This window comes from Onychostruthus taczanowskii, unplaced genomic scaffold (assembly GCF_017590055.1).
Source record: "Onychostruthus taczanowskii isolate IOZ18803 unplaced genomic scaffold, ASM1759005v1 scaffold134, whole genome shotgun sequence".
NCBI lineage: Eukaryota > Metazoa > Chordata > Aves > Passeriformes > Passeridae > Onychostruthus > Onychostruthus taczanowskii.
This window is the reverse complement of record NW_024498507.1, coordinates 395,135-419,595: the sequence shown is the minus strand read 5'-3', so window position 1 is coordinate 419,595 and position 24,461 is coordinate 395,135. Positions and strand designations below refer to the sequence as shown.

The window sequence follows — 24,461 nt, the reverse complement described above, 5'->3', positions numbered from 1 at the left end:
TGGTGAAATAGTGCTTTTGGCCAGTTTAATTATTTTGGACACAGGTTTTTATAGAACTTTTTTTTCTCTGAATGAATGTCTTCAATATTACTTGTAAAATAATGTTTTTCTTGGGCATTTTCTTGTTTATGCTTCTGAAGGGAAGTCATGCCAGTGCTTTGTAAATCTTCCCTTTCAGTAACCATCCTTCCTGCTAGCCAAGGCTAATGGAAAGTTGCTGTTTCTGAAGTTCTCCCAAGTCTCAGTTCTTATCCTGAAAAGCCCTGAGTGCAAATTCAGCCCCTATATAACTTGCTGAACTACATATGAATGGAACTAGGTAGTGTGTTCAAGGATGTGGAGGATGCTTGTGTGGCATCCAGTGCCTTGCTGCAAAACTGATAGTGCAGATAAGTGAGCTCATGATAATATGTTGTTTTGGGACCAGAGGGAACTGGAGAAAAAAAAAGTAACCCAGAAAGAGGATGGATAAGGTGTCAGACCTTAACAGGCATTTTTGCTGTCCAGTTGCCATTTGTCTAGATGGCAGCCGGGCACCTACATTGTTAGGAGCATCAGCGTTCAAGATGGTTGCAATTTCAGTTGCTCTAAAGATTCCCCCTCTCCCTTTCTAAATAGTATGTGGGCAGGCTCAAGGTGTACCAGCTCATTGAATTGCAGGGACTACTGTAAGTGATTGATGCTGACTGTAGTTTGATCTTTCCCCACATCTTCAAAGCCATACATGAAGTGGCTGTAATAACAGTCACTGTATGTGCAAGCATATTGAAGCATGTGGAAGAAAACTCTGAGTGGACCTTGCACATTTGGTGTAGAAATGGAAGTGTAATCTTGTGCAGATAATTGCATAGTCACACCTCAAAATGTGAGACTGTATGTATCTTTGGCTTTTTGACCATGTGATATAAATAATTGCCTTCATTCTTTTATAAAACAGAAGTGCTCTGTAATGTTCTTTGATGGAAAAGAAAGAGTGGTGAATATTTAAATTCTCTTCCTACATCTCAGGCCACAGACCATAGAAATATGGTCAGTATTTCATTTTTACCCTTTCAGCTCAGTTTGCTAAAATGGAGAGAGAGGTGGTAGGTCTTTTGCTTTCCCATCCTTAGGAGAAGATGAAGAGCTGATAAAACTGGGTTTTATTTTCTCCCGCTGTGCTCACTGCTCCTCTCCTCTTTTTCTCTGAAGCTCTTCCTTAAAGTGATTCATTACAGAACCGTGCCGTTGTTTCAGCTACTGGTGTCCCCTAATACTGCATTTTAATTGTTCAGCAAAACAGTTCACCTCATGGATGTTCTGTGTACAGTGGAAGTTCTCTTACACCCTGATTATTTAGTTTAATGAACCTGGCTTCATTCTCTGACAGAGCATCAGCTACCTCTAATACATTAGGTGATTTTATAATTTTTTTTTGGTCTTTGATCCAAATCCCTTTCCTCTTCTGTTTTTCCCTTATGCTTCTGTCCACAGTAAATAGAACTGTAGCTGTCCTCTAATTTAGAAAGAAAACATTATTTATTTGTTCCATCCCTTTTATATTCGTATAGAATATAAGTCTACCAATATAAACTGTGCTGTGTTCTTTAAGAATTTCCCAAGATCTGTGGTGAAGTAAGCTTCACAAGAAGAGTATAGAGGAAATGGGACTATGTATAGATAGGATGTAACTGCATCAGAAATTAGTACATGCATAGAGGATGGCACCAAACCAGTCTTAAAAATTAACAACAGGGGAAATGGCTTAGCTACTTAGCCTCCTCAATACTGTTTTTAGTTTTCTCCTGCAAGAATCATGGAACTGAGCTTCAGAAAACATCACAACATTGTTGTCTCCTCCACTGAAGCTCTCATAAAAGCAAATGCATCATACTACAATTTTTGTTCCATTGCTATTTAAAGCACTGTCAGGCTTTCTCAAATCCTTAAAAGGCTTTTTCAGTCCTGTCATTACTGTGTAGTTTCTTCTTTTGGCCCACATATTGTACACTGAAGCATAAAGATTAAGGCCCACACCCTGGCATTTTGTTCATTTTCATGTCTTCATGACTGAATTAAATACCAGTCCTGATGTTTCATGGGGTGGGGTACACTCACTGAACTTTAAACTGTTTCTCTGGTTATTGCATCACTTGACCAAATGCTCTGAAGATAAAAAGATAAAAAAAAAAAAGAAAATTTAAAAAAAAATTAAAAAATTTGAAACTCCCCTCACCTATAATCCACATGCCTACCCAAAGTAGTAGTATACTGAAGCATGTTCTACATCAATAGTGTAATAGTCCACTTTCAGAGTTGGATCAAACATGATGAAGATGTAATTTTTGCTAAGATGATCCTAACTTTCAGCATGCTTCTTTAAGGACTGTTTTTCAAAGGTCTGAGGTTGCAGGCACGAAAGAGAGGAAAAGGAAACCATGTACTGTAGTGGGATTTTGATTGTTCTAATGATACCCAAGTTAATGTTGTAAATTTAGAATTTGTTTTAAATGTGAAGACCTGGAAGAATGAATTTCATCTTTTACTAGCTGTGTTTTTAACTATCTTTAGTCTGCAAAAGTTCTTGGTTTCCAATTTTTGCTGAGAGTGTCTTGAATATTTGAGACTAACTGCTGTGAACAGGAAGCAAGAAATGGTCATGGTTTATTCCGGAGGCTGTTCTCATAGAACATGATCCAAAATGGCTAGTGAATGTGGGAGACATTTTAACCAATAATAGATATTTTTAATTAAGTTTATTAATCTACTAACTCTCTACATTAAAATTCAGCTGAATGAGTCCAAGTCACATATATCTTGTCAAAGTAAAAGAATATGCTAAATATGCCTTAGAAGTAGCATATTGCTTGGGCAGCATAACATGTTTTTTTCAGAAGCATGTTTTTGGATTGATTCCCTTGCTGCTGCTTTATTTTGGAAATGCCACATTTATAAAGAAAGAAGCAAACAATCCAAGTGTAGTTGATGTGGTTTGTAAAGATGAATGAATAGGACCAGGTTTTTGATAGCTCATTTATTCAGCAACCTCTTCTAATGGGGGCTAAAACAAAGGTGCCATTCTGTACTTGGCCTTGAAGATAATTGTGTGCAAATGTGCAAAAGGATTGTGATGAAGTTTAATATTAAAAAAACATCATCTGATGATTAAATTGGTATGTTTCTATGTGCTAAATAGAAAAAGTAATACTAAACAGAAATTTGGGAGTTGTCCACCATCTTGATTTTTGTAGCTTTATTTGAAGTATTTAGTTATATAAAATATATTTAAATGGAATTGATGACTTCTTATTTTATATGTATGGGAGGAGTTAAGGGTTATACTAACCTTCTTAGTTTATCCCAGTTGCAGTGACTAGAAACAAAAATGTTGACATTTAACTCATAAATAAAGGACTGTGAGTTTTTTGGTTGTTTGGGGTTTTTGTTCCACTTCAGATTACAGAATGTGAATTAGAAATACTGTTTTTCTGCAGCTGGATGTTCTACACTTGGAAAACTGAATCCATGAACTTTTGTGGACAAAAATCTCTGGTCAGATTACTTGAAGATAGAGAGTCAGGCTTTCTTCGTTGATTATTTATTTCTGCCAATTGACATGACAGTTCTCATGAGGCCTATTGACATGTGTCCCTAGATACTGGAATATTTTCAAGTGCATTTAAAAATAAGCCTAATTTTCTGTTTCCATTCTACATATAGGTTGCAGCTGGTATTTTCAGCAGTTTCTTGTGCTGTTAACAATGATGTTCTGCTCTTACTTCACTGTGGCATTATGCTCATGAGATGATATTGCTATGGATTTACTGCATAGTTGTATAAACAGAATTGTTCTTATTGAAGTTGCATTAAACTTTAGAGATTTTAATTATTTGTTAATTTTTTTTCCAAGCCTGCAAAAATAGAGAGAAAAAATATGGAAGAGATAACTATAAGCCTACTACATAAACTATGCTAGAGGTACATTACAGATCAGAATGAAGGGGTATGTTCAAACACAACACAGGTGTCTTGCAAAACATGAATAACAGTTCACTGATTTCTGTAGCTGTTCTGTTCATTTTACTCACTTATGTGCTAAACCTTACATACATGCAGTAAGTAATTAGAAAAAACTGCAAACAGGAACTAGTAAAATTTAGAGAAATGTAGACTAGACAGGTATCCATTTGCTAGTGTAAAGTCTGGTTTCTGAGACATCTGACTCTTCCAGTAAGAGTTCTGTCTGTGTATCAGGTGTGCAGCTGGCTTCTTGGAAGCATCCTTTTACAGAGTGAATCAAATGGTGCCGCTTAGGCCATTTCTACCTGTAGCCTTTAACTTGCCAGCTCACAGCTTAAAATGGTTCGCTCACACAATGATACAATGGCATAATTTTTTTATCAGGTAAAAATCAGTGATTGTTAAAACTCTGCAGAATCTGCTTCCACTTGAATATATATATATATATATACATATATATTAATAGTGGAACGTAGAAGTAGGATTTTGCCCAGTTGTGAAATTATGCTTGCTCCTGCCAGAGTTAGCGCCATGTGCACACATGGCATGTAGAAAAATATTAGCCTTTGGAATAACTCTAAGATAGTTGTAAATGTAATTAATAAACTGCAGTTATTGATGTTGGTTTGCATTTAGGTAGATACTTGTGATCTCTATGGCAAATAAAGTCAACTCTTAAAACTACTCATAAAGAAATGTTTATTCTTCCAGCATTTGCAATTTATTTATAAAGCTTTTCTTACTTTCTTTCTTTTTTTTTTTTTTTTTTCTGTTTTCCTTGTACAGGTAACGGCCCAATTTTGGATCCAGACGTTTATGGTATATATTTGATTTTCTTTTCTTTTAATAATAGAAATGAAGGAACTGAAACATTAAAAGTTCAAATGTTAGGCTCAGTTGAATTGTCACATAGAATAATACAGCTCTTGAAGGTACTTTGTGGTTTTGGTTCTCCTGCCTTATATTTAACATATGTGATGACAATATGATATTTTACTTACTATGCTGCTTTTGATTCACATTAGGAGAAGCATAAATCCACTGCTACAAATGGGTGCAGTTGATCCTGTAGGATGACAGCTGTGTGATGTAGTTCACAGACAGATTTTGTGAACCTTTTGGAGGCATTTCTTGGAGGAAAGGGAGTTTGTGATTTCTCTCTATACAACTTAATTTATTTTTTCAGGGATGATTCTATACTTGTTTTGCCTCCAAAAATGTACCCCTAAATCCCACTTAGAAATTAAGTTGGCACAAGTAAGTTTTCCTGTAGGCAATTTATTTTGCTCTGTCCACTCATTTGTACCTTCCCTTAATCTCTCTTGCATAAGCAGACCATCAGTTCAGTGGTAGCTGAGTGTGTGCCAGGAGATTTTGATGACACAGTGTTCACATTAGTTTTTTAGTTAGGCAAAATGTACCAAGTGAAAGCCAGTGTGCACTGAAATAGAAGCTGCAGAATGCAAAGCAATTGTCTGGTTTTCAAAAATATTTCTGGTATACTTCTGGTGAGTAGAAAAGTTCATCTTACACAAACAGCTTGAAGTTGGATCCTGTTTGGAGTACTTTTTATTTGGATGAAATAGCCCATGACTCAGGTTACCTAAAGCTGATCTAAATGTTATTGCTTTGATTCCATTCCACGTCATTAAACTTTAGCAAATGTGCAATTGAAGCATCAATTTGACTTCAAATGCTTCGAAACTGCAGAGGATAGCTTCCCCTCCCTCTGTCTCCAATTTTTTTTTTTTTTTTGAGAAGGAGAAGGGAGGGTTGGGGATGGAAAAGTGGTGATGGTTTGCACAGTTTCTTCATGTGTTGTATTATATAAGCTGTATGCATAAAGATTTTGATTCTGAGCTTTTTATCAAGGTCCTGATGCTTTAGCCATGTGAGTGCTGTGCTTTGACTGATTTGGGTGGGTTTCTGCTGAGATGGGTGTGCTTTGAGTTTTGCTAGCAGATCACAGCCTGCAAGACCTAGTCCTGGTAAAGCAGCCTTCCTCTTTATTTCTGGCTGTTCTTTCTGCTGCTTGAAACTGCTGTCCTTGTGATGTGAGGTGATTTATAAATGCTTTTGTTAAGTATTTTGAACACACAGCAGAAATCAGAAGATCTGATGAGGTGACATCAGGCTGCATGACATTGAGTTTGCCGAAGGGAGTTTTACCTGCGTGGGGTACTGCTTGCCGCAAGCGTGGAGCAGTCACTTGTGCCTCTGTGGCACCTCTTGGAAAAGATAAAGAGAGAACGCTGTCCTGACGTCGTCTGGAAATTAACTAAGAAAAATAAACCGACTCACATGGGTCTGAGCATGACATTGAGTGCAAAGCCAGCTCCCTTGGCTCTGAGTTCTTATTCTCATGCTCACAACTCTAATGTGGTTGTGAGCATGAGAGAGACAACCTGCCCCATATCTGCCAAACCCCAGAATGACAGTGCAGAGTGACCTCCTGGTGCTGATGTGACTGTGCTGCTGTGTCTATCCCAGCCACCATGCACCTTGTTTGTGAGATGGCTATAAAATACTGGCCAGCATCAGCTGCGAATCACTGCAGCTGTTATTAGTCACTGGTGGCTGGATGAGATACAGAGCACCAGACAACCTGGCCCTAAAGCAATCTGAGCCTTATCTAGCATGAGTCAAAAGGCGTTATCCTGTCTGTAGGAGTGCTCAGTGTTTATGTCCGGATTTCATAGTGAAATGAACAGGAATTTGTTCAACTCAAATCGTCCAGCTTCTGCTGGATAGCTGTCACGTGTGTTTTCCTTTCCTGATTCACCCATTTCAAGGGGCTTTGAAGATCTGGCAATACATCAAATGCAAATGATTCACAGTTAGACAGCAAGAAATGTCAACATACCACCAGTATACCAATGTAGCCTACCTTAGCTCGTGCCCATTTTAATATAAAAGGGCGCCCAGAGGATTCATAGACCAGACCTGTGGTTCTCATTAGCCCTCCAGGGTGTGATTTCCAGTAGTTTACAGCAGACTTGAGCATAAACAGAACTACAAATAGCATCAGCTCTTATTTACAAGTGAAATTGGGAGTAAAAAATTTCCTTCTTCAAAGTTTGTTTTACAAAGTCAGAGCAGCAGAGGCTCTAAATATTTGTTTTATGTGTTAGTCTTCTAAAACAATAATAAATAGATGATTTGCCAAAACCATCTTTTTGAAAATTTTCCCAGCTAATTGTAGAGGAAGCCCAAGTTTTTTAGGCTGAATACTTATATAAAGTATAAAGCAGGTTTTGCCTGCAGATAATGAATTAGAAGTCTCCTCCTCTTCTCTAGCAAAGGATGTACTCACAGTGACAGATGGTCAGCACAGAACCTTGTTCGAAAGGCCAGGCTGCTTGTCCAGGTGAGCCATTTAGGCAGCTATTGTGCTACCTGGATGAGCAAGGGATGCTGTTTGTTCTCCTGTTGCTGCTGCTCTAACCTTGCTCCATGGTAAGCTACACACACAGAGATGCAGTGCAAAGTTGGAGAATTCAAACTGTAAAAGATCAGGAATTTTTTTTTTCTCTTGAAAGCTCTGTGTATTTAATACATATTTTGTCTTGAAAGAGTCCTGTCCTTTGGCATGCATAGTTTAGAGCCAAAATGGACTCTGTGAGTTGTTTAGACATTCTGACTGTGCTGACTGTAGCCCTGGTGCCTAAGGTAGCTGACAGCTTCCTGTACCAAAAAAAAAATCTGCAGCCTCCAAGTGCTTTGCAGAAAGCAAATGTGTCCTTGCATGCCTGAAGATCAAAAGCCCAGTGCAAGTTCTTACTAACACTGCCAGCTGAGCTCTCCAAATCGGCCTTGGGAGCTAAAGGAGAATAGTGCTTAGGTGCAAGCCCTCCCTGTTCTTGCTCAGCTGGAGCTCCATGCTCAGAAATGCTCATGTCGCTGTAGTTAGAAAGAGCTTTTTCAAATTCACATTTAAGATTTCATCTGCAGACTTATTTTATTCTGATTTTCATCAAAACATGTAAAGAAATACCTATTTAATTGCAAACTTAAATTACGATGCTGAAGGTGTATTTTATAATAGGTGCAGTTATTGCCCTTTGTTTCTTTTATCTGCATACATTACAGTCATGAAATTAAAGTGTTATGTGTTTTTCCAGATGCAGTAATTAAATAAATGCATTTTAAAATTTTATTTTAATGCTTGTTTATCTTAACTTCATGTATATAACATTTAATTATTTTCTCTCATTTGAATATTTTTTCAGGAGGTCATGGTCTCTGTTTTATTTTGAATACCTGTGTTTTATTTTGAAGTTCTTATAAATAATTGAACCATGATCATTCTTTGTGTGGAATAGTTCTGGTTTTGTCCCAGCAGCCATGTCAGTTATTATTTTTATAAATCAATCAAATTTCTTCATACCATCTCAGGCACTTTAATTTTTAAAGGTTTATCAGTATGATAGCAATGCTAAACTGTAACCTTTATGCTTATAACATGTTTTTTAAAAATTATTTATTAAACAAATGAAAACAGCTATTTCACATGTTATATTAGTAAGATGGCTTGAAACCCATCTGCCAAGTTCTTCTCAGCAAAACAAAAGTGCTCAAGCTATTTTCTAAGACTGTCCTATATTTGAGTGAATACAAGGCTGGTGAAGTTCATTGTAGAGGGCAGTCTTTCATTTTTAATGGGAAGTCAGAAGCACATAAAAATAGCTCTATGGATGGAGTTCTCATTTAACTCTAGTGTTTCCAGTAGGAATACTCATTATGATGTATATTGCTTTTTTTTCATGTTTGTCAGTCTCAGCACATTTGTTCAATTACATGCCAAAGTGATTCCTCCCAAAACATTTTGGCTTCTTTAGCAATTATGAATTGTGTCCAAAGAGTTTAAATTCCTAAGGTTTATAGTGGCCTTACCATCTTACAGAGCAGAAATTATATAGAAAACCATTTTCCAATCAAAGTTATGAAGTTATAAAAGCAACACTTTTTCCTTTCTTAAGAGTATGAAACCACACCTAATGATCTTGGAGATGCCACAAATAACAGTAATCAAATCACTTCAACGGATGTTTCCAACAAAGAGGATGAAGATAGCATCACTGTAAGTATATGCATTGTTTCCTTATCTGTGATATTTGTGGACTTTTTGGCTATACAACTTACAGAATTGCAGACACTATAATAAGACTCCGGCCTATAAGAAAACTATGGCTATTACTGTGTTGTGATCAAAATTCAGGAAAAAAAAGGATGAAAAATAAAATCAGTGCTCCCCACTCTTGTCCTTCCCCCACTTTTTTTTTTTTTAAGTGAGTGAATCACTTTTCAGTTCAAGTGAAACTGTTTGTTTGTGTCTTGCTTTTCTGAAAAATGAAACTTTCATTTTTTTAGCCTAAAAATTTGCATCTAATTTTTAGTCAAGGAGAGCAAATCTTCATTTACAAAACAAAGACCTCCAAGATTATTTGAAGATTGTTGGTTGAATACCCATCCTGGAGTCCCCTAGAGGTGTTAGAGAGGTGATATGCTGCAATGAATTTTCAAAATCTAACTGTATGTTTTAAGACATGATTTCTTGTAAGTTTTTTATTAAATAGCTTGTGGTAGATTTTAGTACAAGTGGCTGAATTGATAGGCTTCCTAATTTGCTGCCTTGCCTCTCATGCTGTCCTGAACTGAAATGTTGGAAACTGATAGTGTGTTACCAGCCTGGTTGACACTGCAGCCTCCCTCCATCAGTGTCTCTGTAAAGCAGCAAGCAGAGGAGAGCGTGCATTCATGAGTCAGAGAGCAGACTGTCATTGGGACAATGTGCTAAAGGTTGGGAGGATCCAAGACAATCTTGTCTCATCTGATAGTAGAGTCGAACTGCCAAGGTGGTAAAGGTGGAAACTGTGGAAGTCCTGTGGTCCAAGCTGCCCTGATAAAAGTAGGGCCTGCATGGTTCTTTATGGTTGTGTCCTCTCTGGTTTTGGTATTTCCAGTGATGGCGCCTTCACAGCCACTCCAGGTAATTTGTATGAGTATTCAAACATCTCCACAGTAAAATCTTTTTTCCTATATGCTGCTCTTATGTGTTTTCTTGTAACATGCCACTCTGCTGGAAGGGAAAAGCATGATGTATGCTCCCTCCCACCTGACTTGAATGTGTAGGATGTTAAAAAAGTTCTCATAAGTGTCTGAATCTGTGTTCTCTGCAGAGTAGAAGAAACCTCAACAAGTGTTTGTTTTCTGTACTCTTTGATCTCAATGCAATTGTTTCCCAGTTGAAATTAATCTCTTTTCATAACTGGATTAATATGAATATATGCTGGATGTCTTTGAAGACACAAAACCAAAACAAACAGGTCTGTTTTCATCCTCTCTTTTTTTAGGTGTACGTTGTTGTGGGAATTGCAGCACTGGTGTGCACGGGCTTAGTAATAACCCTCATTATTCTGAAGTTTGGAAGGCATTCTAAGTTTGGGATGAAAGGTAAGCAGGGTTGGTTTTACACCTTCCAGAATTGTGGTGGGTTGTATGAGCTGAGATTGTAGTCTGCTGAGTGAGGAACAGTCAAAATAGCTACTTTAAATGCCACCACATTTAATATTTTGGTTATTCATCAGGTAAGTAAGGGAAGAGGTAGATGCAGGCAGTGTAGGATTTTGGATCAAACACTTCCACTTCTGTTTTCTTCTTAGGATAAATACCATTTCTGCTGCAGTAAAACCCCCTGAGGCAGTTCCTGGAGTAAAATATTTCTCAAGTCAGTATATGTAGGAAGAAGATAGGAAATGAAATTTATTCGCAAGTTTAAATTCAAGTTTGATTGACGACAATCTATGCTGTATGTAAGAGGTAGTTTAAACAGTACTACACTGTTCCATTAAGGTGACGGGGGAGCAATAACAAGAGCAGAAGGTGCATTTGCAGTGGATCCTGTCATAATGGTGCTTTCTGAGAGATGCATTTTCATGTTCTTCTTGGGGAGCAGCATCTGGAGAGAGTCACAAGTACCCATGTCCCTGTAGAGGGGGAAATCTCAGCCCTTCATGTATTCATTTATGTATTTTACAGCCAGGTGGAGGTATATGTAATACAATGGAGGTATATGTAACCTGCAACAACTCGGTTGCTGTATTCTTTTACTAATATCATCAGTCTGTGTCTGATGATGTGGGTGAATTTGTATTTAAAAATAAAAAGAGAGAAAATTTAAAAAATAAATTAAAAAACCGATGTGCTGTCTTGCTGAGAGACCTAGAAGATGCTTTGTTGTGTGCTAAAGGCGATGAGCATTTTTTTCTTAAGATATGTAGATGAGGGTCTGTGAAGAACATGGTAAGTAATCTTTTGGTAGACTCCTGTTAATCTCATGTCCTTCTTCTAAATTATACTTATCATAAAACACTACCACTTGGATGTATGTTTTGGTATGCTTACATGCTCTTGGTAAGTGCTCCTTTCAGAGATATCTACTCTATATTTTGTGTTCCTCTATTCTGTTTAGAGTAGATTTCCTGGAACAAATGCAATTTGAGCAGAACAGAAACATAGTCAGTGCAGATCAACTGCTGGGGTGGTAATCTTGTCTCTCACCTCCTTCCAATATGTCTCTGCTGTTTGGGATAGCATTAGAAAAGAACAGTCATTGTGAAATATCCTGAATAGCAACATGAAGTCAGCAAGATTGAGCTGCAGAGTTTTGGCAGAAGGCTAGTCTGTGACTGAACAGTTCAGCCTAAATCTTGTGTTTGAGGCTTTCTGAATTGCATTTAGAGAGCTGAAGTAGGTGGAAGCTGATTGAGAGAAACCGTGAGAATTGTTTTATCTTAGCTCTCTAAAGCTGAATATTTGTTAGGTTTTTCAAAATATGCATTAAATATTTCAAAACAACTTTATTAAAGATACTAGGAAATAAACCCTGAAAAAATAAATTCTCCCCCTGAGGGAGAATGCATGAAGTTCCATTTTGTGTTGTAGTGTTGTTACCTACCAGGAAGCTACTTGTTTTTCAGTATCTTCAGATACAATTATTCTCACAAAAATAGTTTTCTTGCCTAATCAGTAAGTTTGACTTGAGTAGTTCTTTGTTGCAAAATTGTCCAAGTAGGTCTTATTTTAATAAGAATATGATTTCATGGAAAAGACTATATGAAATTACAAAAAGGCCTCATACATATTGCTTGTTTTATTTTTAATGATGAAATGTCACTGTGAGTTACAAATAACTCTTGAGTCTTTCATGAGAAAGGAGTGACTGTCATCTGTCCCTTTAGTGGACCTCAGACTTCTCCAAAGCATGCATTCACACCTCAGATTCACTGTTTGGATCTATCCATAATCCAAAGTCCCAGAAGCACTCTCTCCCTTTATCATTATCAGTATTACTGAGTTTATATTAAAACAATATTTTAAGACTTGAGATTAGATATAAATAGATACGTAATACTCGGGCTAACAAGAAATATTGCCTGCTCTGAAAAGCCTGCAGTGTAAGTATATGTTGAGAACTGAAATATGAAAATAAACAACTTGGTGTATTTGAACATGAGGAAAATAAGGTGAGTGTGATGAGAAGATTTTTTCAGTCATTACTGATCAATGCATTTAAATGTGTATATTGGAATGTGTGAATAAAAGGGTCAAGTCAGCTACCTGAGAATTCAGAGGCATTTGCAATTTAATTAAGTCACAACAAAATTAATCCAAACTTTGTGTGCAAAGAGGGTGCTATAGTGGTAGATTAATAAACAGTCTAAGTAGGGAAATGGAAAGGAGCTAAATTCCAGTTTTCCGTGAAAGATATTTATAAAACAAGATTTTAAATCCTCTTCAAAATTAATGATGATTTTTGTATTCATAAGTAAGTTCCTTAGTTACATCAGGCAGAAATGCACAATAGGCTATGCTTCTTTTTTCTGTTACGTTCAGAGAACACAACATGGTCACTCAGATACCCTGTCATTAAATGTCAGCACACCCTCAGCAAGCAATGCGGAAAAAACAAAGTAACCATTCAGTAATTGCAGCAGTCAAACTGTCACTAATGCTATTTTTCATGTAACCATGTATTTGGAAAAATTTTCCATTGAAAACCAGAAAAAAATATGTGTATGTAGGCTAACATAACTGTGTGTCCTGTAGGAAATATCTTTATGTAAGGGATGACATTTTCATCTCATTTGGGTTTTGAGCAGATATCTGCAGCTTCTGTAGACATTATTCTATGCCTCCTACTTTTAAATGTCAGTTTATCCCATCTTTTATATGGGCATCATCTGCTTACCTCTTAGACTTGTGTTTTTGGTGAGTTCTTCTGGGCTTGAAGAGCTTGAGCACAGTTGGAGTGCGGGACTGACAGTTGCCAGGTACCCAGAAAGAGATGTGGATCAGGCAGGTGTGTCTGAGCTGTGGCTGTGTCAGAGCTGCCCATACCTGGAAACACTGCATGTGCTGAGGCTGCTGCAGAGCTCACCTTGAGGTCTTCTTTCCAGTACTGTACGGAGCAGAACAGCTTCCAGTCTATGTGTTAGAGAGCACCAGCTCCTCTGGGAACTTCCAGTTCTCTGGCAGAACTGATCAATATGTCATCAAAGTCTGTTGAGGAGCTGTACAAAAATAAATTAGCCCTATTTTCTTACTTTTCTCTATTCATTTCTCTATTCATTTGGTAAAAGGTAAAAGAATGGCTTGGGGTATGTTCATTTTACTCAGTTACCTTTCCAAACTGTAGTAATAGAGAGTTTTTAGAAGTGACAAGGACAAAGTAAGCACTCAGAAACATTCTATTTAGGATCTTCTGTATTCTGATTGAAGTTGAATTGTACTGTATGAAGCAGTTGTTTTAATTCTTGCCTTAATTCTTTTTATTCTGTCTTTCAGAGCTAGAGGAGATAGCAGTTTCTAATGATTGACTTTGGGAACAGTATTAGTACAGAACAGATCTGTGGTCTGTGCTAGAGGAGTCTTAAAATAGGGTTAGTATAAAAAACTCTCATGTTGTGCTAGACTTCAGACTTCCACAGCAAAATTCATCAGAATAATTGGTGAAATATAATTCTCTATTTTGCTGCTTTTGGTGTACATGTTAAACACCTTATACAGGACCTAGTGACAACAGCTTTGTGTGAAAAGCTGCTTTTTGTTGCTTGGATCTGGAGGTGAGGTTTTTAGACCCTTGCAAGATGCTGTAGCATAAATGGTGAAAGCTTCATTTAATTTCCTAAATGTGTTTGTTAAGACTTGTGGGTTGCTCTTACGAAACACCTTGGCTTGCTTTCTTGCTTGCTTGCTGTGGGATGTGAAAATGCTTATGGTGGGAATTCACTGGAGGCTGCCAAGACAGCTCTTACCATTTTGTGTTTATTTCTGACTCCATCTAACCAGCTTATGAAACTGAAAACTAAGATGGGAACTGGAGTAGAGAGGACAAAGGAGCATTTGTGAACTCCCTGAGAGGATTTGTGGAAGAGTAATTCTAATCCTCTTTTATTCTACTTTGCGTGTTGAATAATGATGGAAGGAACCAAATGGTTTGCAGTGTAACCAGCCCAATACACAGTTTGCAGATGTTACTTATCCCAGTAAGCATGAAGGGAAATATGAAGAAAACCAGTGGAAGATAAATTAGTGGACAAAATTCAAAATAGCATTATTCAGTTAAAAGGATGAAAACATTTTTGATTATATCAACTGTTCCTATTCCAGTGACAAGACCATCCCTAGTACTCCCTGCTTCCTGGGAATCTGGAGGTGGATCGTCATGGAAAAGAGTATTATCATGGCAGCTTTACTGATAGAGATAAATGGAGTTTGTGTAGGTTTTACCAAAGTCAGAAAGGAAAGAGAAACCACTCTCACTCAAACCAGTGTCTTCTATCTTTTAAGTTAACAGATAGAAGCTGACAGAAGTAGTGGGAAACATGTGTACTTGTTCCATGTAGGGTAAGAGGGATTTTTTTTTCATAGGTTCATACGCAGTTTCTGTCAGTGCCTTGAGCTGCATGCAAAGATAAGGGAAAAAAAAAGAGTCTGAAATTCATATTGTTTTTAGGCAATGCCAGCTGTCTTCTTGTGTCTGTGGGCTTGCATGTCATGCTTTGAAAGGTGCTTCTCCTTCCTCAAGCACTCTCTGAACTACCTCCTATACCTAAACATATGTCCTGACAATGAATTCTTCCCCCCTGTTCAAAGCCTTGCAAGTCTGTGCCAATCAGGCTAATCACAGAGTTTACCTTTCTGTGATTAGATAATGAGATTGTGTGGTTGATCTGTGAAAGAATCTCTTTTACGACAAACACCCAAAAATACTATCTTTCCTTAAAGTTCTTGCTAGCTGCTTGTCAACTTCTTTGGGTGTAAGTTTAAAATTTGGACTGTCAGTGAGAGTGCTGTTCTCTTTCATCAAGCTGATTAAAAATTAGGAACGCATCCATTGATTTTGCCTGCCAAAATCCAAACAGGGTATTTTCTCCTGCTTCTTGATAGCTTTTTCTCTCAAGTGATTTTTGTAATGTATGTGTTGGGCTGTGAACATCCTTGAAAACCTTTTAAATAAAAGCATTGGTTATTCCAATGGAAACACACTGATAGTTCCAAAATACTTCTTTTCAGTGTATCACAGTTCACTATATTTTATTTGCTCCTAACCTCTTGTAACTTTTTTGAGCTTTGGTCCAAAAGACAGTACAGGGAAAGGCAGTTTGGAACTCATTTCAGTTCCAGCATATTTCACAATTGTCTTACCATATTTCAGATTGGGTAAGAAACACTGTAAAAATGCATGGTAAGAGTCTCCTTACAAAGCAGAGTTGTCCTTCTGACACGATGACATAACATAATTACTGACTTTAACTCTCATTTACCCAACCAAGCACACTTACATGACTAAATACAATCCAGATGAAAGTAGAATGCCTTACCATTCTATCTGAGACTTGCGTATTCCTTTGGCTGTGTTGGAATGTGTTACTTAAGGGCTATCAGGAAAGATCTTTTGTGTCTTACTTGTCTGTAAGCATATAGCAAATGGTCATTGGTTTTTCTGCTTTAATACATTTTCCATTACTTCACCTTGTTGTTGGAGAGGGGCTGATTGCAAGGAACTTTAAAAAAACCTCTGCTTTATTCACAGTGGTGATTGAAGAATTAGGATTTTGGAGTGTTTAGATGACTCTGAGTAGTTTGAAGTATTGATCTGGGAAAAGGGAGAGTTTTTGTGTTTATTATTAACACATGCATCACATGTCTTGCTTAAGCAATTGGGTTATTGCTTATAGAGTAGGAGAAAAGTGAAATTCAGTTAAAATAGAAATACTTCTTTGACTTTTAATTCTAAAACAATTACAAAATGAAATGATCTGCAGTTTGACAAGTATGACCTAATATTCAAATTGTTGTGCACTTAGCTTGTAGCAGTAATGGCTACAATTTTGCTTTTTCAGACAAATCATTAAAAAGATCAAGTTTGTAGTTGGGAACACATCTTCTCCTTGACTTTCAGCAAGGCACTGAAATACTGAGCTTTTTGAGTTTCCACTTTTACCTATAGAAATGATTTTGTGCTGTGTTGTACCTACCCAAATGCCAATTCTGTGGGTGTCAATCCTTTAATATCTTTGGAACATTCCATTACTTAGTCAATGAGCAGAATATAAAAGAGGGATCAATTCATGTGAGTAAGTGTTGTAAGATCAGATGTAGAGAAAAATGAATGTGCTCAAATCTGCAGTATTTTTAGTGAGTAGACAATGTAAAGGCAATGATGATATTGCTCATCCAAATCACACACAAGGAGTTTTTTTTTATTGCTTTACACTGACATTCCAGTCCCTATAGTCATGGACCAATCATATAAATTGTCTGTCTTAGGTGCATCACTTGTTAATGGGGACTGTAATATTGCTTTACCACATGAACATTTGAAAGATAGAATTGTTAATGCTTCTAAGTACCTTACTTTGAAGAAGCAAATTGCTATAAGTGTAGCAAAGAATATGAGTTTGTATTAACTGATCCATAAAGGTAATTTCATGTAAAGGATTTTACACAAAAGATCTTAAAATATTTAAGTTACCATTCTCTTGTGTTTCAGTAAGAAAAAAAACAAAAAAACACTGTTTATTGCATGGGTTTGGGTCTGTGTCACCCTACTAGAGCATACTGTTAGACATTTTTAGAGTTTCATTGTTCTTATTCATATAAAATTTGATCTCTAGGTCTCAGTTTTCTGTTTTGGTCTGCTATTAGGTTTTCTGAGTCCAATCCTAAAGTGCAAGATACCATAGAAGAATTTTGCTGTTTCTGTAATGGGAACAAGCAAGTAGATGATGCCACATATTTAAGACAAGATTTATGAAGACAGCTCAGATCTGAACTGGGGAATTTTTAATGATGCAGAGGTGCATTTGACTCCTTGATTGCAAAATGTGAACTCAGTTGTAATGATTGAGGGACAAAAGGAGATACTAGCTTGCTTAGAGCTTTACATGATTCAGACTACTATGGTGGTATTATTAACACTGATATTATGAATGAAGGAAAATTATCTGAGACCTCATGGCCATTACAAGTGAAATGCAAGGAAATTACAAGTAAATTACAAGGAAAGCAAAGCAAGTGTAAACAAGTACATGTTGTGTCTAATTCCCCCTCCCTCTAAGAGTATACACGCAGGTGGTGGGATGAAGGAATATGCATGTATGTGGTGTGCATAAAGTGAAATGGAGAACTGGGGAGATGCTGAGTAGAGGACAGCTTACAGATGAAATGCAAAGAGATTGAAGAGAAAACATGGAGGGAGTAGAATTGAGGAGAGCTGAAAATTATGCTCTCTGAGGCTCTACCTTGGTATGGGTTGTGGCACACAGAAATAGCAGAGCTCCTAGTTCAAGGTAGTGAAAGAATAAGGCAGTCCTAGAAGTTTAATCTGCAGAGTCCCAACCCCATGTTCAGTCTACATCCACATTTGCTTCATAGGTCTTTATTTTACAGTTTTTTTGTGGGGGTTTTTTTGTGGGGTTTTTTTTTGTCTTTTTTTTTTTTTTTTTTTAATGTACAAAGGGTGAATTCCCACCTGCTTGTATATGAACTTTTTGCCCATATGCAGGTCATGCTATTTTGGGAATGTGTTACTTTGTGAGGGCAAATTGTGGTTTAGCCCATGGAGAATTTTAGAAAGAAATTAGTTGGGATATAAGAGGAAATGAGGATGAGAGGAATGGAAGGTGGAGAGAAGGCAGATCATGATAATGGGAAGTTTACCTGTGATCAGACTAACGAATCAGAGTTTCTTCAGATGAAATAGAAACCAGTGAATCAGAAAGAAGGAAAATTACTAAAGAACAGCAAAGCTGGACTATATAATTTCTTTCTCTCTCTTTCTTTCTTTCTTTCTTTCTTTCTTTCTTTCTTTCTTTCTTTCTTTCTTTCTTTCTTTCTTTCTTTCTTTCTTTCTTTCTTTCTTTCTTTCTTTCTTTCTTTCTTTCTTTCTTTCTTTCTTTCTTTCTTTCTTTCTTTCTTTCTTTCTTTCTTTCTTTCTTTCTTTCTTTCTTTCTTTCTTTCTTTCTTTCTTTCTTTCTTTCTTTCTTTCTTTCTTTCTTTCTTTCTTTCTTTCTTTCTTTCTTTCTTTCTTTCTTTCTTTCTTTCTTTCTTTCTTTCTTTCTTTCTTTCTTTCTTTCTTTCTTTCTTTCTTTCTTTCTTTCTTTCTTTCTTTCTTTCTTTCTTTCTTTCTTTCTTTCTTTCTTTCTTTCTTTCTTTCTTTCTTTCTTTCTTTCTTTCTTTCTTTCTTTCTTTCTTTCTTTCTTTCTTTCTTTCTTTCTTTCTTTCTTTCTTTCTTTCTTTCTTTCTTTCTTTTATTTTCTTTCATCTATCTATCTATCTATCTATCTATCTATCTATCTGTCTATCTATCTATCTATCTATCATCTATCAATCATTTTAGAGTTGTTCCAGTTCCCTAATGGTTTAAGCACCATTTACTATAAAGTACATATGTGCTTGGCTTTGATCCCCCTTTGAGGAAGTGTCAAGGCGCAGTGCTAGAAAACTTAATTCTATAAACCAAGCAATTCTTAAACACTCTAGCTTGGAACATTAATAGTAGTTAAACAGAAGGCATTCTTGGTAGAAATGAGGCCCACTGTATGATCTCCAGGAAAAAGGCTGATGTGGAAGTGACTGGTAGCAGAGGTTTCTCCTGAAGGCTAGGCCAGCTTGGAATGACTTTCCACAGAACAGCTGAGGCTGACAGTGAAAGTGTCTAGTCTTATACTCGGCACAAAGCAGGGTGAGCTGGTGATGTTTATGGTGTTTCTTTCAGAAAAACAAGAAGTGTTGTAAAGCCATTACTGCAGCAGTGCTGTTGCATCTTAGGAAGAAATGAAGAGGTACAAAAATTTAGAAGAATTAAGAAAAATCAAGACAAAAGGTAGTCAAGCTTCTTGAATATCCAGTAAAAGAAACACATGAGGTTTTACTTCAGTTCTGGGAAAAAGTTCAAGTAAGATTTTATAATTTGGATGAATAGGTCCTTTTTATATCTCATTTTCACACACACACACCCTGATGCATGTTAAGCATCTTCCAGAATTTCTATAACCTGGGATCAGCATTGTACATTAGCTATTAATGAACAGCCAGTGAAACTACAGCCAGTGAAACCCCCAAAGTGTTCTCTTTGTGGGTAACCAAACACATCTCTTCCAAGTGACTCACAGCTCTTCTCAATTGCTCTTTTTCTGGAGATACTGTACCTCCCAATGCTTCCTCACTAGTGCCATATGAGTGTTCGTCTCGGCCTCAGAGTGACCAGTGTTCCAGCCTTTCACAGTTTTGTACTTTAAATGTTAGGTTTACATTCAGTCCTCAGTTCTGATGAATGATAATCCAGTGTAAGGATCAGAACAGTGTGTTATATATAATGAATTTTTTCCTCCATATATGGATCATGAGTGACATAGGAATGGTCATCCTAATGAAAGAACTTTCTGTGTTGCTGTCAAAGTCCATTTTGTCCTGACACCTCTTTTGTATTCTGCACAAAAATCACAACTGCCTTGTTAAAGTGTCTGTAATTCTTTCTGTTTTGTACTCTGCCATGTTTTGTCCCATTTAGTGCTGTTTGCTTTGCCAACAGCCGAAACCAGGAAGACATGATGGCACTTCTACTGTGGAAGTGAGAAACTCAATTTAGGAAAATGAGATCTGTCTTTGAAATTAAAAAAAAAATAGGGCAGGATTGAGAATCTTTCTAATTTGCTTTGTTTGATTTTTTTGAAGCTTCTTAAAAAAGAGGTCAGAGAGGGAGCAATGTAACAGGATTCTTTACATTGAAGTAAAATGGGCAAACTATCTAGTAACTATTAATTAGCCTATGTGGTTTTATTTATGGTATCAAAGGCTAATGCACTGTTCCTTCAACTGTCTGGCATGGCTGAATACCCTGGAGCACAAGGTGGTGTAATGTAAACATAAAAGTAAAAGAAGTATTTATAAAAGGTCCTTCACCTTTTCCTGACAGATGACAAAATATGTGAACTAACTGAAAGAGTGTATGTTTAGTTTAGATATTAGGAAGAAATTTTTTACTTTGAGGGTGGTGAGGCACTGGAAGAAGTTGCCCAGAGAAGTTGTGCATGCTTTATCTCTGGAAGTGTTTAAGGCCAGGTTGGATGGGGCTTTGAGCAGTGTGGGACAGTGGAAGGTTGCCCATGGCAAAGAGGTTGAAACCATATTTAAGGCCCATTCCAGCCCAAACTGTTCTATGATTCTCTTTGCCATGAAGCTTCACTTCTTCCTGGCACTTTGGCCAGCCAGTCATGACTATGGTCTTCCTCCATTAGTCCCTTTCCTTCTTGCCTGCTGTGAGCATTGATGGTGTGGTACTACAGAGCTGGCATGTCTGAGAACTCAGGCCTTTTCCCTCATAGCTATTTTGGATTTTAAAGGCATCATTTTCATAAATAAGAAAAGGACAGCCTACAGTTGTGGCACAGTTTCTGTACTGCCACAACTCTTCTGCAGAGCATATGTGGAAGCATCTGCAGCTGGAAGGAGTCCATTTGTAACCCTTGTGAGGTGTGTGATCACAGATTTGCCTCCCCATTTGACAGGGCCAGCCCCAACGTGGAGACATGCCATATATGGCCTTTAAAGTAGGAGAAATTTTAACTTTAGTTCTGGTCAGTAGATATGAATAAATCAAACTGGGAGAAAAACATTCCTTTAAAAGTGGTAAATTGAGTTACCAGAACCCTTTATTTCATGTGGGAGCTCTTAGGCATAGGAGCTGGTGGCCGCAGCTGAAATTTTTGGTACCAAAGGTCTTCCAAGACAGGTTTGTGCCCTTTTAGAAAGTTATATCTGTGACTTGTAGCAACAGGCAGCAGCAGAAATGTAACGTGTAATAACATTCCTTTTTGCACAAGAGTCTGAACCAGAACCTGTTGACATCCCTTGCTTTTATTGGAGAGGGCCCTTGCAGTGTTCTGTCACACAGCTTCTGAAGCTGCACTGTTATCTCTTCTTCTCCTGTGGCACGTGGGCATATGCACTATGAGCTGTCCATGTTTTCTGTCTTCAGCTGGCTGTGATGCAGTTGTGCGTTTGTTGAATGTCTCGCTAGTAGTTTGAAAGTCAAGTTTAAACCTTCAAATTAGAAGGTCAAATTGTGTCTTTGTGGCTACCACAAGCAAAATATTTCTGCCCGTGGCCATCTTGGAGACCTGTAAGCTCTCACAGCTGTCATTCGTTTTGGAGAATAGTAGAGAGCCTCCCCTGCTAAATTCCTCTTTCTGTGCTTTTGAATGCTGGCATGCCAGCTAGACAGGTGTAGCAGCTTTTCATGGTGCCTGGAGCTTGTGCATTGCATCTGCTTTTGCAGAGGCCTCTCCCAGCATGCTCCAGGCAAACATTAATGCAGACTATTTTACTGCCATCACAAGAAATCATGCAACCTGCCAGTGGCTTAGTAAAGCCTAGGTGCCTTGAGAGTGCAGGTTGTGAGTCAGGTGGATGGCACAGGGCCTGTTCCTGCCCAACAGCTGTGAGTTTCACCAATACAGCTATTAAGCACAAAGGTATCACCTCTGGCACACGCAGTCTTTGTGATGTGGTGTGGCAAAGGTGTTCTGGTATGTGCTTGTTCTGTGCTAACACAATCCCTCAGGCAGATGCTTTTGGCTCATGTCAGAGGCAGGGCAATAGATGTTTGTCTTGGTTTGAAAAGACAGGTACCTGTTAAGGAAGGCAGGAGCCTTCCTTGAAATGTAAAAATGTAAACCCCATCCCTCCGAATTATTATAATTTTGAAATTAAGGGACTCTCAGGCAAAGATATGGGAATAGGAATAACAATTATTTACTAGAAGAATTTTAAAAAATACAAATGAAATAGAACAAAAAAAAACCAAAAAACCAGAAAAGAAACCACTGACAGAGTCAGAATACAACCTGACACCCTGTTGGTCAGGGTGTTGGTAGCAATCTGATTAAATGGTGGCTGCAGTCCTCCTGGAGTCACAGATGTGGTTCTGTTGAAGCAGTGATCCTGTAGAAGAGTGGAGTTTTCCTCTGAAGGTCTGCTGGTGGTGTAATGGGCCTGGTCTTCCTCTGGCAATCCAGTGGAGAAGACAGCTGCTCCTCTGGGAATCCAGTGGGAAAAGGTTGTCTGTTGTTCCAAGTCTCAGATTATATCCAGGTAGGAATGCTTGGCTCCTCCCCCTGGGCAGAGCATCTCACAGTGGGATTATGTAATTTATCAGTCATGCAGTGAGACTCAGTGGCCCATTAACAGAAGATATCTTCCGAGAGGGAGGATTGGTTGTGGAAGAGATAAAGCAAACTGCCCAATTAACTGAAGATGACTGCTCTACTTCTGACGGATGGCACATATCATACACACATACCTTACAACACAGGACAATGTGTCATTTGGTTGGACCAACACAGCTGTTCTTGTGTTCTGTGCTGCACAGAGGAAGGCTGACGAGGGAGGGAAACTTTCCTTTCTGTTTATTAAGCACCATGTTGTTTTGGTAAAGAAAAAATAAAATAAATGCACATGCCTTTATTTTAGAAAAGCAGTAGAATAGTTTGGAATGCCTTATGGTTGACTTACAGTGCAGTTCAGCAGGTAGTCTATCAGAGGCAGAGGAATCAGAGGAAATATTCCTGCTTTCACTCCTTGGCAAAGGAGGCCATACCTGAGTCTTGGACATAGCGTACTCTACAGGTCCTGTGGCAAGTACAGGAGCAGCATGATATCAAACCAACTAAGAAGCTGAGGCATGTTTTTGCTTTCACACTGTTGAGCCACAGTATCAGGAGGATATGGAGAAATTTGAATAATTTGCTTTTCCTTTTGGTGTATTCTGACAGTTCCTCAGATCAGAGTCTGCATGTTCCTGCAGGGACTGGAAATGTCTGTCCAGCTGTACAGCTCAGGCCCAAGTGTGTCAAATTAAAATAGTGAATGGGAGAAGAATGAGACTGTCTTTTTCTGCCAGCATGCTGGTGTTGCCTGTGGTAGCTCTGAGCTGACAGTGTATACCCTCCTGGTGCTAAAGGAAGAGGGATTCTATGTGTTTGCAGTCTTTATGCAATTGGCTGTTTCCCATCCATGTTCTCTGAAAAGTGTTCATGCTACCGTAGGCATTCAGTATTAATCACCTAGCATTTAAGTGATTAGGTTTTGAGGCCATGCTCATTTTCGCACATTTTAATTTGCTCTCAGCAATCAGGACAATGTTTTTTACTAAGTAAAACCTCTGCTTCTACAAGCAAGTTCTATGACTGGATGAAGTGTAAAACTAAGCACTGTTCTCACTGACCACACTGGTAGTAAAATGACGTTCATGTGCACTGTTGTGTGCATCAGCTGGCCTTGGAGCCTTGTCATTGAGCTCCCATACTCTGTGCACAACACATTAATTTCTGTCATTTATTACTTGCTTTTTAAGAACAAGACATAGCGATTCTGAGGGTTTTCTAGTGCCTCTTTCAGCTCTCCTAGGTTTCAAGATTACTTAAATTTTAATTAGGTACTTCAGAGTTAGCTAGTTAGGTACCCTGTCTTTTTCCAACTACATTCCATTGTGTGTGACTACTGATAACCTTTCTGCTCCGTTCCAATCCTGAAAATGCAATCAGGATTGTGAGCAATATTATGGAAATGCTTTAATTGAGATGTGCTCTTACAGTTCAACAATTTGGCCACAAATTTGTTTACTTCAATGTGAGGAGCTACAGTGGCAGCTTCAGAATTCAGTGTCTGTTACCTACTCAAAGAGATATCTTGATGTTTTAAACTGAAGCAGTAGCCATGCTAAGTGGGGGTATTTTTGAAGGGGATAAGGAACTAGGCTGTATAGAATGCACCATTGGTATCTAAAGGTGTTGATGCAGCTGTAACATCCTTCATAAATTACAAAAAAATGTCAGTGAGCCAGAATGGTCTTTTACGCTATGGCCCCTTTAACTGCTCTGCCAGTAAGTAAGTGT

The 24,461-nt window shown here is 37.9% G+C and overlaps 1 protein-coding gene across 7 annotated transcripts in view; it reads left to right on the top strand.

The window, feature by feature from the left end:
- NTRK2 (neurotrophic receptor tyrosine kinase 2) overlaps positions 1 to 24,461 on the top strand; it is a 191,977-nt gene that overhangs the window by 47,053 nt on the left and 120,463 nt on the right. For 6 of the 7 annotated variants that reach the window (XM_041397035.1, XM_041397033.1, XM_041397038.1 and 3 more), the window contains exons 9-11: positions 4,786 to 4,818; positions 8,979 to 9,079; positions 10,353 to 10,452. In XM_041397035.1, coding sequence (XP_041252969.1) covers positions 4,786 to 4,818; positions 8,979 to 9,079; positions 10,353 to 10,452 — 234 coding nt within the window. The remainder of the gene's footprint in view (positions 1 to 4,785; positions 4,819 to 8,978; positions 9,080 to 10,352; positions 10,453 to 24,461) is intronic. The other variant, XM_041397036.1, reaches the window with a different exon arrangement.